Below are 16,602 nucleotides of genomic sequence, written 5' to 3'. Positions count from 1 at the left end.
TTCAAGCTACTAAGGCAAGTTACATCTTTGAACTAGCCATCTGGCCAACAGAGAAAGAGAGCTAGAAAGATTCTGCTGCTCGATACAGGAAAGACAATTTGGATTCCAAGTTCAGTGTTTAATAATGACTTTAGCAATAGGGATCCTAACATAGTATTCAAAAAAAATAAACCAGCTTTTAAGAGATCAGATACACAAACATTTATGGATGGTTCAAAAGGGAAAAATAAAATGCATACATTGAATTGTTAATGAATTTTATGTTTCAGCTGGAAAACTACTCATTACACCCCTAATACTGGTTCTGGGACTGGCACTGGGAGCCATAGCTGTTGTAATAGGTAAGAATTACGCGTATGAATGGGTCTGATTTTGCAGTTACTATCTGTATCTGTATTACTTGATATCTTAGAATTTTCATCTGTAAGAGATGGACACAAAAAAAATAAAATACAATTTTCATAGATAAACTTTTAGTATAAAGCACGTGACATTTTTTTCTAAATTAACTTGTCTTTAGAATCTTACCAGCCAGTCTCAGCCTGATTCAATGCATAGGCTGCCAAATTGGATTCAAGCACAAAAAGATGTACCATGAATTAATTTCATGATAGTATCAAAACTCGGTTAATGTGTTTGTATTAATTGTGGATGCAGTTATTCTAGCAAATCTGCTCTTTGCCCAGCTGGTGGTAAGAGAAAGGAGGTGATGCTTTTCCTTTGGACTTGAAAGAGTGCCTCTTCTAACAAACTATTTTATCACTATAATAATAGAATAAATCTGTGGTGTTTATTATTATTATTATTATTATTATTATTTTGCTTTTTGTCATTTACAGCTTTTTCTCAAAAGAGTTTTAAAAATATAGACCCCTGCCTGGGCAGGGATAAATATTTCGTATTACTTCACAACAGATAACAAGGGCGTCTGTAAAATGAATAATTATTTATATTTTTATATATATATATATATATAAATATATATATACATAAAATTCTTTTAATGAAGGTGAAACTGATTGAATTGGTTAAGAGAATTTATAAAGTGTTGATAATCTGCAGAGGAAGAAATGAACCTTGAATTAAAAAGTTTTATAAATAGGCATGTCTTAGCCTTTATATTTGCATGTTACATGTTTATGAAAATGAGTTAAGTTAAATCAGCCTTGAATTCAGATCTAAGAATTTCTAAAGTACTGTTAAAGCTTTTAACTTTGTATCTTACACACAACAAACTGTAGTGCAGAAACAAATTTTTGTCAGAGATGGGAAATGAGGTTAGCAGGAATTTGTTCTACACTTTCTCTGTTTTAGTTTATTTTAACTGGTTGCCAAAGAGACTGTTGCAGGCTAGTATTTTCTTCTGCTTGTCCCAGATACCTTGTCTAAATTCTCTTAAGACATGGAAAGCTGCATCTTAATACTCTACATATATTGAAAGAATACAGTGCATGAACAAAATATTTCATTTAACTATGGCTTTCTTCTTATTTCCTTATTTTGGCAGGTTTATTTGTGTTTCCTATCTATTGCCTTTGTAAAAAGCAGAGGAAGAGGTCACGGACAGGTATGCCCTGGTAAGGACAGGCCATACTCACCTGAACTAAACTGGTCCTGCAAGGGCTATACACGGTTTGTGCTACAGAGCAATACAGTTCTGGTAACAGCATCACAGCCACCGCCCTGGAAGAAAAGTGGGGGACCTCCTGTCGTCTTCCCTCAGCTGAACACTACTGCAGACCAGAAAGCCTCTTTGCTCTGGTGCACTCTGAACAAGATGGGCCCCCTGACTGCTGCTTTTTAAATGTTTTTTTATTATTATTGTTATTATTATTATTATTACTTTGGAGGGTTGGTTTTTGTTTTGAAGATTTAAGTCTAAGTTTCTGAACTAGACAATCAAAGTCTGTATTGTAGCCACAACTCTACTACCGATTTGGCCTGTGAAGAAAGCGTTTGACTGCTAATGTGCTCCGTTTAACTTCAGTGTTGGCCTTTAAGGGGGAAGTGCTTAGAAGTGTTTGGACTCTTACTGTACACTGAGCATACTACTTTTGGTATTAAAAACTACTTCTGTAAATAACTTCCATCACACAGCATTCTGTTCAGCATACCAAAACCCCGTCACATGCCAGAACATGACAGCTGGTTATCTTCTGAGTCGTCCTACTAGCAAGCAAGAGTGTAGATCACATTTGTGCGGCATGGATTGCCACAGCCAAATAATAGTGCCTCAAAAAGAAACATTACTATTATTGTTATTACTATTATTGAAATTCAGTAATACTTACAAATATGCTCATTGGATTTTCTTTCATATTTATTTTTTTGACAGTCCAATAATATTGATTGGGAGGGGTGACACATTTGTTAGAGGAGTACAGCATTTTGAAATTTTCTCAGTACAAAAAAAAGATTTGAAGGGATTAGATAACAAGAAGTAACTAGAGATAGAACAGGCCACTGATATCCACTGAAATGTGACACAATGTGCAAGGAAACGTTTGCAGGGAAGCTGGAAACCTGCTCTTCTGTTCTGACTTGACATATAGTACAAATGCTACACACTAGTTTTGTGAAGATTGACTTGGTGGAATTTTGTAACCTAAATAGCATGTATGTTTGTTTTATAAGCAGTCTGCATAAGTCTTAGGATCTACTGATGTCTCTTCAGGAAAATTTGTGAATTTTGACTAAGGGAAGGGTTCGCAAATTGTTAGGAGACCGTTTCACTTTTTTTCTCTGCTTCCAGTGTTGCTGCTCTTGGTGCATTATAGATCTGAAGAAAATAGTGATCTGTGCTCTCTTTTCCTAAATTTAGATAACCACTGTTTGTCACTGGACCTTTTTCTTGGCATATCACCATCAGAGCAATGTAATTCAGAGTCAAGAATCAGCTAAGAGTTTTTTCATTTCTAGTTACAATCCAAATTTATCATACAAATAAATCTGAAAGAAAATAGAATAAAGTAAATCTGTGTGAGCAGAACACTGATATACTAAAGAGAGGAAATGAATAAGAGAAATATCTACTTTGTACTTTAAAAAAAAAAAAAGTTGATCTTGAAGATTAGATTTGTACTGTGAAGGTACTTTTTTTGAGTGTTTGAAGATACATATATATGTATGTGTGTGTATGTGTGGGAGATGGGGAAGCAGGAAGATGAGTAATGTCCTAAGTGTACAGACCTCAAAATTTAGGCTCACAAACAGCATATCTTTTGAGAGGATGTACTTTGCACCACTTTCTCTGAAAATTTATTATTAAATCTGAATCTATTTGTAACTTTCCCAAGTAAATAGTCTGCTTCCCCACCAGCATAATACTCTGTTATCGTAAGATATTCACTTTGACTTCAAAGCCTCAGTGGAAGAAACTGATAATTTTAGTTACCTGGAAACACAAATATCAGCTTACCATAGATGGCTAGTATGTGTGTTTTCAGACAACTTCTGGTTTGTTTTCCTGTTTGTTTTTTTTGTGTGTTTTTTTTTTCCCTTGTTGAAACAGTGCATACAAGCACACTGTGGAAGTCAACAGTACTTAATTTTTCCATTTGAATTGAAGGGCATGTTGACCCTGTTGTCCTATCAATAGAAACAGTATCTTTCTAAGACTTGCATATTAAGCTAGGAAGCAATGACATTTAGAAGTAAAGTTCAAATACTATTCTCAATGCAAATGCACCTGCTAATTAGGTTTCTTCTGTGACACATCAGTTTTCTATTTGTGTTCTACCTGCAGGTTGGAAGCTGCCTTAAAATCAAGTCTTGTTTTTGAGTGTGTTTTCTGAGGCTGTACATATCAGTTGTCTTTGGCTTACTCAGGGATTCTTATTCCTTTCTTTAAATGTCAAATAATGAAGATATTTTTGTATTATTTAGCAAACCTTCAGACCTCAGAGAGTGAGAGATGCATATATATATATATATATATACATATATATAAAAATAAAAAATAGATTTGGTTTTGCAACGCAGTCTGTAATATGGTGTCAAACTATTCCACTTGAGAATATTTTAGTACTTGAGATTATCTGTAACTAACTATTCAGTAGATTAATTTCCTTTGTTTTCCTGTTTCTTTATAAATATGAGAAATACTCGTCGTCTTAGCTGTTTTCTCTGCTGTTTGCTATTTTCACAGTTTCCGTGAGTTCAGTAAAATCAGAAATTAAGATGCTAGAATAAAGAGCATAAAGGGAAGATAATAGATCTGCATTTATTTTACATTCAACAGCATGTCATTGTGAGTGGAGGGAAAGGCATATACATCTCAGCTCCTACATTATCATTTCACCTAGGCCATTTTGATTTTATCAGAACAAACTAAATCAAAGTGAAATATTTCTTCATTTTTAATACATTGCAGAACTAGGCATCTTTTGTGAGGATGAGAGTCTAATCTTGCTTTCTCTGGGGGGAAAAATAAATAGTAATGACTGTATTTGGTTTTGCTTCTCTCTGTAGATGAGGGGGAAAAAAAATCAGGATCCAGGCAGAATGGGAATACAGAAGTCTTTCTATACATATGAAAGTTTACCCATTTGAACAGTACACAAACCAGAATTTTTCATTCAATAAAATGTTAGCTTTTAAACAACTATTCTCATCTTGTAGGAAATCTTACAGACATCAAAGTCATGCCATTTATTTTACAATCATTAATCGGTAAGTTTTAAGGAAATGGGATAAGCTTAGCTGTAAGGAATTTCAGGGATGTTTTCTACTACCTAAAGCTGTTTGGGTTTCTGTAGCTGTACACTTAAGAAGCCATCAGACTGTTCTACTGTCTCTGTTAGCAGGAAACTTCATCAGACAGTCAAATTAACGTGTTAAGGCAGATTACACATTACTTTATGCTGAACTGTTTTCACTATATTCAAGACTATTTATTCTGCTGAGAAGTTCTTGCTTACCAATATCCATATTCCAATTAAGTGCTTAAATCCATTCAGCATTAGCCTTATTTCTAGACTGCCTGCAAATCATTATGCTTACATACTGAGGCTTTTTTGCACTTGTGCTGCAGGAGCTGGGTGCTCTGGGCTCAGGGGAGCTCCTCTGGCATCTGCTGGGCCAGGACTGTAGCACATGCCAGTTGCAAGGGCAACTTTTGGTTCAACCTGTCTTTTCATTGCCTCTCCCTACATTTGGAAAACCCCTTTGAAGGTCAGTGGTGCTGCTAGCAATGTTTCCTGACAAGTCCAGCCTGGATGGAGGCCCTGAGCTTTGACAGCACTGGCCTTCCCTGTGGTGTAGGGCATGCATGACCTTTCTCTGCCATCTTTGTGGGAGCCATCAGTAATTCACAGCAATTACTGCCCCAAATGACTGTCTTGCTCTTGGTCTGCAGAGGAGACTTATGTACCAAGAGTTGTGTTAGCCACGTGTCACACTACCCTTTCATGTACCTCACGTCTTCAAGCTAAGCACCTGATACTAGGTCAGCTATTTTCAGTTCAATACAGAATCATTTTTGTTGCTAGAGCCCCTTACAGTTTAGTAGTACAGTTTTCAGTCATGCATTCAAACTGGACGCTCTAGGTACATGCTCTGTATGTCCAGTATGTGTGCATGGACAAATAAATGTTTGTGTGCACGCTTCTTGAGTTCTGTTTTTTCAAGGTATCTTTTACTTCATTTCTACTCTTAGGCTCTTGAGGAAGTTTCATCAGTTGGGTCAAGTTTCAGGGCTGCTCAACCATATCTATGGCTGGATGATTTTTCCTGCTGCAGCTTCTCAGAATATAGTTACATGTATTTGCAGAGGTCATCCAGTTTGTCACTGGAAAATAATTGTTTATTTCCTTCTTGTAAATCTATTTGCAGGTAAGAATAGGAAACTAAGAATACAAGCAAGAGGCAGGAGTGGAATTAAGTGCTTTGGCTGACCTATCAGTCTTAGTTCTGCAGAAAAAAAACTGTTACTTTTCAATTCTCACTGCCTTTATTATATAGCAGTACACTCATTCTTCAAATGTCATTAAAATACAGTGCACTTTGATCTATTATCTTCCTCAGGGGCAGTGCAAATGTATATGGAAGAGAGGATTTTGCATTTGTTTTTGATGTTACTAATGCTTACATCATAACTCTTCTTGGTATGATAGCTTTTGTTTGTTTGTTTGTTAATTTACATCTAGTTATTGGTTCTGAAAGTTTGATCAATGTGAAGTTTTACTTAATAAAAAATATTAATTTGTACGAACTACTGCCAATTCCACTAGAGGGTATGTAGGATCACTGTCAGATGTTCCTTTTAGCCAGAGGGCTCTCTGTTCTTCTGAAGACTGCCTTAGTCTGTGTGATGTTCAGTGGTGGGTAGGAGAGACAATGATTCTGCCAGAGGATAAAAATTTTCCAGTGATTGAATGGTTTCTCAGTTATATCCGAGTAACTGTTTTGTGTTCAATGGCCAAATAGGCTGAGCTATTTTTTTTCTTTCTTTAATTTAGTTGTGGCGGTTTGTTTCCTGAGCAGACCTTGCATCATTCATAATTCTTGGTATGATAATAATTGTGTGGTGCCAAGTAGTGGATGAGAACCATGGATTACTGTTACTTTATAATCTGTATTAGTCTTCTGTTAATTTTGCTGATGGAAAGAATCCCATGTGAGGAAATTACTAGAGATTTCTGTTTCTTCTAATTTTGCAGCCTTATACTTACAGTGGGTCAGCTCTTAATATCAGCCATAGCCCCATTAAACCAGGCAGGTTATATCCATTTCTATGCCAGCACAGAATTGGCCCAAAATACTTTGATATTCCAAAATATTTCAGTGTTCCAAAATACTAGAAAGTGTGTTGGCAGCCATTGTTGATAAGCGTTGTTCAGCAACTTGAGATCTGTTTTATTTCTGAAGAAGTGCAAACTATGGTAATGACCATTCTCTCACTTGCAGAGTAATACTACTAGTGTTGTCTAATAAGTGCAGGAGATAGCAGGACATAGGAAAGATTTCACAAACAGTATTCTTATTCAAGTAAATTGTATGGCCAATGAATACAAGCTTTTAGTATAAGAGACCTTAATGCTTTGAGTCACCAATAACATGAAACACCCCCCACAGGCAGCATTAAACATTTTAAAATTCTGCTGCCTTTAGTGTAACAGATGTTAACACATAGTAGGAATTGGAGTTACAGATGTGTAATATTTCTCAGACTTAACACAAATTTGAGAAAGACGGCACATATTTTAAAAATTACATTGCTGGTATGTCTGGCTTCTGCTACTGTTAGATGAAAAAACAGCTGCACCTTGATTCAAAGTCAAGACTAGCGGTGTTTTCACTGCTGAAGCTGACACAACACCCACAAACTTTTTTTAAAATAAAAATCCACAAACTAACAAATGCATAAGATTATAACTTCTTAGCTATTTCTTCCTTATTCTGTACATATGGGCTCAGGATCTATACACTCTCTCTCCAGTAAGGAGTGGAGTGCTCATACTAGGCAATTAATCACTGATGCTCTTAGCCAGACAGTAAAACACCATAACGTAGGAAAATGAAATCAGTGCATGCTCTGATTTCAAAGGTGAACATTTGTAGTAAGCTTTAGTTATTTAATCCCTATTTAAAAATAAATACATAAATTTCTAAACATAATTCCAACTGTTTACATCTAAATATATCTTCCTTTAATAAAATAAGGAACAGGTGTAATAGTAATTAGTTTAAATATGCAGAAGAAACTTTTTTGAAGCTTACTTGACTTATCAAAATGAAATGTAGATCTGAAGTGTGTTGTATGGATCACAGAAGAGGAGAAAGTTATTGCATTAAAAAAAGTGTATTTTTTGCATAAAAATTGATTTTGCACATAGCTGTTTGAACATTGTTGCATGCTAGCCCCATTCAACCTTTATCTTGCTGAAAACTTGGCAAACTGAAAACAGTGTTGTTGTGATTTTATCCTTCTGTTACTAACCGATCATGATATTAATAACACAATGACACATTTACCTTATGTTTAGAATGTTTAGGTGCTGTAAGTAGATTTTCAATCTGTCCACATATTTTAAACCTGCCTTGTAAAAGTGCTGATGCAGTCAATAAACTTCTTTTGTATTTGTTACCATGAAGGCGGTCAAACACTGGAATAGGATTTCTGGAGAGGTGGTTGATGTCCCAACCATGTCAGTGTTCAAGAGACATTTGAACATGCCCAGTGACATGATTTAACTTTTGGTTAGCCTTGAAGTCATCAGGCAGTTGCACTGGATGATATCTGTAAGCCCCTTCCTACTGAACTGTTCTATTCTTATGCAAGCTGTGGGTAAACAGATGAATTCAGTCCTTAGTCACTGTCTTTTTGCATTAAAAAATGCACAGTAAAGTGTTCATATTGATTTATGTTATGCTACTTCATGTCCAGAAACTGCAAGGACAGAGTAGATGTTCCGTTTCACTGTTTACCATCTCATAACGAAATGTTTACTACATTTCCATTTATTATACGCTTTATTTTTAATGTTCTCCTTTTACTTCTAAATTTCATAATTTGAAACTGATTTGTGAAAATAGCCACAGACAAAATTGGATCTTGGAAAATGATCATGTAATAAGTAGTTTAAGTAAGATTTTGCTGAGCTATACCAGAAAAAGATTCTCTGTTGTATTTAACTTACTTAAATGCAAACTGCTGAAATTTGTTTCTCTTTAGGGCTAGAAGGTTTTGCATTTTTTTAATTTAATTAAACAGCCTTTTCTGTTACATAACTAACCATCTGAGTCGAAATAACTTTTTTTAAGGTATTTACTGAAATATATTTTGCCTGTGGTTGAGATGAGAAAAACGATCTATGTTTCTGAGAAGGTTGTCAAATCTGAGCTTCATCTTAATTGAGAAGTCAATGAGAAATCTTTCCTGTCCCATCTCTTTTTATATATCTTAATGTGAAGAATTCCCCTTAAAATAAGGTTAATTTGAATGTCGGGAGTCAGGGGTAGTGAAACAATAGATCATTTTTAGTCTAGGTGCTTCTGGCACAAGTAGAATGCTGGACAAATCATCCAGATTCATTAAGAAAGGAACTTTTAATTCCACATTTGGGCTATATAAAATCTGTATGCATTAGCGATCAGAACTTTCTGCATGACTAAGAGTAAGGCTATGAAAACTGGAGGCAGGCAATATCCATGTAATCAACACTTGAATTCCAGTATTGTGTTTTGTGTGAGAAAAATGTTATACGTGTAAGTGCCTTATTGCTTGAAACAAAGGAAAGGTGTTCTCTACCCTCCCCCTGATAGAGCAATATGGGGATTTCTGTTAAGTAGTCCTACGTGCAGACATGTTAAGCCAAACTAAGTACTGCTTTGCTTAGAAGGTTGAAGAACATTGTTAGTGAACAAGTTTTTTTTTTGTTTTTTTTGTTTTTTTTAAGAATGGCACAGTTAATCTGGCATGCCTATTTTAATCTGCTGATCTTCATCTCATTTCAGAAATATTTTTTTTCTAACTTCCTATTCATCTTCAGACTTCTGCAGAAATGCATCTTATATGTGTTGTCAGAATGAGTTTGGTCTTCCAGCGTACTCAGCTAGGAGTTTTCAACCACTAAAAAGAACATGTGTCTGTTTGAAAAAGAGACTTCAACTGAAGTTAAGTTACACCAGAGCCTTGAGAATGTATAACCTCAAACTCCAAGGCTCTAATGGGCCCTGTTCACACCACTCTGTGCACTGTGGCTAGGTTGGGGTTTGGAGCAGTTTAACAGCATTTCAGTGGTATCCAACTTGAACTAATGTATCCTGTTCATACAAGTTTGTAATTCCTCTGGAGCGGATACCTTGATGGGCCAAACCATCAAGGGAGGTCAGTGGAGCAGCTCTTGGATCTCTGCCCTGCCCTTCATTACCAGATGATCTGGAAAAACAGCATGTTCAGATACATTACCATGTTCAGATACCTTCAAAATGTCTATTGTAGGGTGTTTTTTCTAGGATTACTGTCCCAAAGGTCAGTGGGATTTTGCCTTTGTGATCTAGATTTTCTAAAAGGATCTGCATTTTTTTTTTAACCATCATTGCTCCCACTTTTTTGTCCATCTATTTGAAATCAGGTGCCAATAATAAGCTACTCTAAAATTATCCTGAGTTATATGAAATTCTGTTATGAATTAGCTTAGGAAAAAAAAGAAGTTGGAGCTACAAAATGCTAGTTATTGGAAGGAAATTGACAGCTGGTAACTGGTGAGGGTTGGATGAAAAATGATGTTTAAAAAGTATTTATCATGGATTCATAATCATAAAATGGTTTCACTGTGTTCAGTTTACTCCACTAAGAGTTTGTGAAGGAGAAAAAGAAATGAAGATAATCTTCTCATCTTCTAGGACCTTTTCTCCTGAAATTCATGAGGGTGTTTTGTTTTGTTTTTAGAACAGTAGAAGAGGCCTTTTTCCCCCATGGAGTACTTAATTAGTAATATGGCTGTCACTTAGAGCGTTATTTCTTCATGAAGCATCATACATGAGTGCTTAATCAGGATTCAGCTTACAAATCTGAAGTTTTTGGTGATAGGTAATTTGATTTAGTGTCATACTGAATAAATTTTTAAGTGATTATCACAATATCTTAGTAGCTTTTATTTCAGTATTATCTCCAGCTACTAGGCATTAACTCATTCTATAACCCACTGAATAGGAGGCACCATGTATCAAAGTATGTCATTACTGTCAAGAGTTACTGTTTATTTTCAGAAGTTATTTCCTTGAATGTCATTCTGCTTTCTTAAAACCAGCAGGCACAGAACCAAAATGCTGTTAAGTTTTTTCTGTTACCCGTCTTTTGCTTTTAGCTGATAACTATATTTGTTGCATAGTATAGCAACAATGGTCTTCATGCTAAAATTTGACAAAGATGTTCAGTATTCCTGGGCAATATTTTACAAATAATTAATGTTCAAGTTGGTATTTTAAATTTTTACCAATAACCACTATTGAGTATGCTACCTTTGTGGCTGCTTCATTTTGTGTCGATGTTTTGTAAGGATCATTTTTTGCTACCCTCTTCAGAGTGCCTTTTAATTTAGGAGGTCTAGAGACAACTCACTGAAGTCTTCTGTTGAATCTGCCATAGTAATGTCTGATTTTAAACTTGTCCTGATGAATGTATAATTAAAATCCTGTTCTTTAAAAAGCTATAATGACACAGGTTGTATATGCACATGTACATGCATGGATACAAGGGAAGATGTTCTGCCAATGTTTGTCCTGCTGGACAGGACCTTTTGAAAGTAAGTGAATTTTTTAACAGTTTATTTTCAAAATGTTACCTCACTAGTATTCAGTAGTAGGTATGTCTCTGTACTGCTTCACTTTGCTAAATACAATCACATTCATGGTAGGCAGTTTAATTTAAAAGGCTATGCGATGAATCCAGTGTCTGTTTTGAGAGTGAAGTTCGTAAGTCATAACTTGCGATACTTCATTTATTTTCAAGGCATTCCTTTCACTTAGACTGATATCCCGATCCCCTGTTATTAACAAACTTAAGAAGTGCTTCCCCATGATGAAATGGAAGAATGTCAAGTAGCATTTGAATGCACTCCACCTGTCTTAGAGCTAACATTCAGAAATTGGGGGGAGGAGGGAGGCAGGGGTGCATTTAATGAAATGTGGGAAGACGTGTATTGTAGAGTTCATTCACTTGCACACAAGGGGTTTCACAATGTCATCCAGTAATGTCTACCTAATAAAGTTTTGAAAAAGGGAAAAAAAAAAAGCTGTCTGAATGTTTCACTCTTTTTCTCCAAACAATTGTGTGCATGAATGTTAGTCAGCCAACTCCAAGGAGTCCTGATTAAATCTATGATCTTATGATTATTATGTAATCATTTTTTTAAAATATATTGAAAGACATACTTCAGAATATGTCTTCACACTGTATTGCAATCATTTTAATATTTATCTGTTTTAAAATTTGAAGTTAAATCAGAGGTAAAAATTACTGTCATTAATATTTTATGTAAAAAAAAAAAAAAAGCTAGTTGTTGTCATCCATGTGCTCCTGGTTTCATTTTTTAAAGCAAATTAATATAAACATAAAATTTTACCTTCCTGTGAAGCATATTTTAGCATAAAACAACCTAATAAAAATGAGGAAAAAAATACCATAATCCAATTTTCCAATTCCATTGTAGGACCGCTTTCTAAGCTCCATTGTTCAGTGACAGTCTTTTAGGTAAAGTAGTCTTTACTGTAGCTAGCCATAAACTTGAAATGTGGGCTATTAATTGAACCAGGTGTCGTTCTCAGAAAAGGAACTGGTCTTAGTTTCCATGCTAGTGAACTGACAATACTGATGTGAAGTTTTGCCTAATGTGTTGGGCATTTTTAAACACTTTTTAAAATAGCATTTACATGTTCATGCACAGGCAGACAGGTAGCAGACAAGGTAGCACACTCCTCTAGGTTTTGTTTCTGTAGGATGCAAAGCTGGAGAGAAGATAATGGGGGTGGGGGAGGATCACTGGAGTGAAATACACAGCTTGAGGTCCATGCTAGGTGCCTCTTGGCAATGATTAATCTGTCTGCTTTCTCTCTAAGCCCCTCCAAAACAGCCCAGACTTGCAACCAAATGTCAAGGGCATCATACTTGAGATTCATTATCTGCAGGAATTTTAGCGTGCAATCTACAGCAATGAAAGGATGGTCAGGAGTCCAAGAGAGGTAATATTCCTACAGCTGAAACTGAAGTTAGACTTGCATCTCATTTGCAGTCTCAAACTGTTCGACAAGAGACAGAAAAGCAGGTTTTGATTATAAATCTGATACTTCTCTAATAGGACAAATTTGCTCTCCAGAAATTATAGAAACACAGCCATAACTTTAGATACTTCCCTTCCAATGATTGACAAGTACTTTTGTGGGTGCTTCAAATAGTGAGTAAAGGAAATAGATGTGTAATGATAATGAATGGATTTATACCTACTTGTAAGAAATTACATTTAACTATTAATAATTAAATTAACATTCAAAAAACTTTGAATAAATCCATTTGAATTTGTCATGTGTTTGCTTAGTACTTTGGTTTTAGCAGCACAAACAGGCACTGATGTGTTGGAATGCAGGACACATGAAATACTGGTTAATGAGAACAGAATTAAAAAGAAGAATTAGCAGCCCCATGAGTAAAATTGTCATGCTTTGGAAAAATCAACATCCTCATCAACCTATCAAGTTTATTTGGCAGGGTCAACAAGTATGCATTTAAGTCATCTTGTTTATATACCCTATTTGGATTTCTAAAATTCTTTGTTGGAGTTCCTCAAATGAAACTAAGTAGATGTGGGCTAGAGAAGAGTATCTCATGTGGACATCGTATTGTCAGAAGATAAACAGGGCAGGAGTAAGTAGCTCTTGCAGTGAAGGAGGATGTCAATTAAATTCTGCAGAGATCTCTGCTTGGATTTGGCTCTCAAATACATTTGTAAAGCAATCTGAAGAAAGGGGCAAGTGATGGGGTAACAAAATGCTGATGACTGAGAGAGTAAAGATGAGAGAAATGATCGACAATGCTTTTTGACAACAGTGAAGTAGAGGAAGGCTTTTCACCGCTGAGATGACACAACTGATACATAATTATGATTGTATGAAATGGCTCTGTATTTGAGTGTAGCAGCAAAGATAAACTACTGACGGTATTCCTTTATCAGATGAACTAGGAAGCATCAAATGAGTCTAGCAGGAGTTGTTAAAAAGAAAAGATCAGTCTTTATGCAAACAGCAAAAGACTGATGGAATTTTGTACATGTTGACATGGACAGCAGAACAAGTTATAAGAGAAATCTGTGGCAAGTCACTGACTGTACAGATATCCATTTTTGACTTGAGTGTTTGGGGGCCTGGACAGGAGCGTTCAGTTGTGTTAACTTGCATGCTTTCCCAGACATCTAGTTTTGCTGTCAGAGGTAGGATGTTGAGCTCCCTGGACCCTTGATCCGGCCTAGTATTTCTAGATCTAGATCATTCTCTTTTTATCATTATATTTAAAGTCACTAGGTAGGGTGAACGTGACAGTAACCTACAGCAGTTATCCATTGGGCATGGCCTCCCCTATCCTACTTGCCTATGGGAAACACTATCCCACTTCTCAGGCAGACATGCTGACACATAAGACACTGATTTGCAAAGTTGAGAAGTGGTTTGAGCCTGTCCACTTTGTAGTGTGCTGTTCTCACCATCATCTCATTTTGTGTCCTGATCTGAGCAATGTTTTTGCCTCAACCTAATTTTTACCTAGGTTGCCCCCTTAGCCTCTTTTGGATCCACTCATCACCTCAGCCTTTCCCAGGCTGTTTTTCTCCCTCCTCCTTAACAATTACTCTATTGTAATATTAAATGATCTGAAGCCAAGCTTTGTTTTCATTATTCCTTAAGAGTGATAGACACATCCAAGTCCATGTTCTGTAGTGATTTACACTTCACCTCCTTGACCTACCTGCATATAAGTAATACTGCTGGTCTCTAGAAGCCATTGTCTCTTAGCTGCAATTTTAGATGCCCACTGCTCACTTTTGTCTACCTTCTGTCTCATCAATCAGATTTTATTTACAAAATGAAGATTTCTATTTTTTCATGTTGAAAAATACTGGACGCTACCCAATCTCCTTAATGGATAGTAGGAAAAGCAAAGTATATCAAAATGAAATCATAAAGCCAATTAAGACTAGAAAGAATCCTTGCGTGAGTGAATAGAGAATGCTCTGCTGATCACTCGTACACTCTTCATTTTATGATTTTTTTTTTTAGTACATTTATAGTGCATCTAGTTGCCTGCATGGTGGTTTGGGGTGGCTCGTGGGGGTGGGTAAAGAAATACTACGTTAGTGAAGGGTGGCATTAAGTCTGAAGTCTCACTGTGGATGGATTTTAATGATGATACTGGTGACACGCTGTCTTCTGAACCCTGGTCCCAACAGCACTGCATGACCCAACTCATGCTACCCATTGCCCTTGGCAAAGCTGACAGAGGTGGCCACAGAAATGCGGCACCTGTAAAGAGCGGGGCAGAGCCAGGAGTTGCCAGCAGTGGCCAAGTGGCCACACCACCCAGCCTAGGCACCCACTGCCCAGCCTGGCTCCCAGCCGTGGGGTGCCTGCTGCTTCCTGGGGACTGCCCAGGATGAGAAACCCGAGCTAGAGAAGGGAGGGCAGGGTCTGGTGCAGGCCCAAGGCTGGCTGCAGCCATTCAGTGTTCCCCCTGTGACAGGAAGGCCCCGCCACCCCTGAGGGGACCTTGGCCCAGCGGGTTTGGGGTTGGTGAATGCAGCACAGGCCTGGCCCTGGGTTTTACCTAGCTGATAGCTCCTCCCTGAGCTCCCTGCCTAACCCAGGAGATCTTCCCCATCTGCCCTCCTCCTTACTCCATCTGCTTGTAAACCTGAATGCAGATTTTATTCTTTTAACTCTTATCTTGTCAAATAGCAGTAATGGGAGTCTCAAGTGTTCGGTGTGTTGCACCAAAATAACTTTACGAAGCAGAAAACGTTTAAGCCTGTGAACTGCTGGAAAGGCTGCACATATGCTGCAGCAGCACACTGCTAGGGCAGGCCCCTTGCTTCTCAGAGCTTCCCTCAAGGCTTCTTGATTTCAACTTTTTTATTTTCAAACAATGTGTACTGTAACTTTTAGTTTTACTATATGTTTATTATTTATTAAAAGTACTTCTAAAAACATGTCTTCGTCATAATTTCATGTGGTTTTTATGAGGTGGTGGACAAGTCAAAGCTCATAATATACTGCCTAGTGGCGCAGCTTTGCCAAATCAAACATTAATTTGGTACAGCTTTCGAATAAAGCCTTCAGTGTTTCTGACCTGCAGTGTCTGCCATTGCCTTTTTTCTCAATTTCCTTTACAACAAGAACTTTATGTCACCACTCTTCTTACAATGATATTTTTACAGAACAGGTTATTTAGATGACAGGCAACATGTGGCCTCCATTTAACTATCATTTATTAAATCATGTTTATCTGCTATCTTTCTTATAGCAGTAAAAGGAGACCAGACAGAGAAAAAAATGACTTTTCTTCACCAACAATGAGCATTTGAGGACTAGACATGATTGTCATAACTATAATTCATAAACACTGATCTGCTACAGGGTTCCCTTGTGAGCCTGTGGCATGCCTCTGCCTGAGCAGGGGATAAGCAAGGACCAGCTGCCTTTACCAAAGCTATTAATTCAGCTGATAGCCTGACAGATGAGGAGTGCCCCAAAAAAAGCAGCTGCAGTAACTGCTTTGGTGATGGCTGCCTGTCCTTAGCTTCCATTTTCCCTCACCACCTGAGGGGTCAGCATGGGCATACAGGAAGCCAGAGATGTCATGTTTTCAGACCACTGTATTACATTATGTTTTCATATATAGCTAGATAAAAGCTACAGACTGGTATCATTTTTCATTCCTTGATGGTTTAGCATGGTACATAACAAAATAATCATTATGAAATAATTTCACCATTGTTTTCTTACCCATATACTTTTCTAGCTGTTTGAAGTCATTATTATTTTGCTAGTTAGCTCATCTCAATGGCAGTCTTTGACACTGAATTATCTGCATTCTAGTGTGGAAATGTATTTATTTGC

At 36.8% G+C, this 16,602-nt stretch overlaps 1 protein-coding gene across 1 annotated transcript in view; it reads left to right on the top strand.

The window, feature by feature from the left end:
- Positions 1–15,831, top strand: part of RNF217 (ring finger protein 217) — a 65,536-nt gene extending 49,705 nt beyond the window's left edge. The window contains exons 5-6 of the mRNA XM_027453577.3: positions 270–341; positions 1,508–15,831. Coding sequence (XP_027309378.3) covers positions 270–341; positions 1,508–1,581 — 146 coding nt within the window. The 3' untranslated portion in view covers positions 1,582–15,831. The remainder of the gene's footprint in view (positions 1–269; positions 342–1,507) is intronic.
- The last annotated feature ends 771 nt before the right edge of the window (positions 15,832–16,602 follow it).

The sequence above is a fragment of the Anas platyrhynchos genome, chromosome 3 (genome assembly GCF_047663525.1).
Source record: "Anas platyrhynchos isolate ZD024472 breed Pekin duck chromosome 3, IASCAAS_PekinDuck_T2T, whole genome shotgun sequence".
Classification (NCBI taxonomy): Eukaryota; Metazoa; Chordata; class Aves; order Anseriformes; family Anatidae; genus Anas; species Anas platyrhynchos.
Note: the sequence above shows the minus strand (reverse complement) of the source record. Positions and strands in the feature narration are given on the sequence as shown.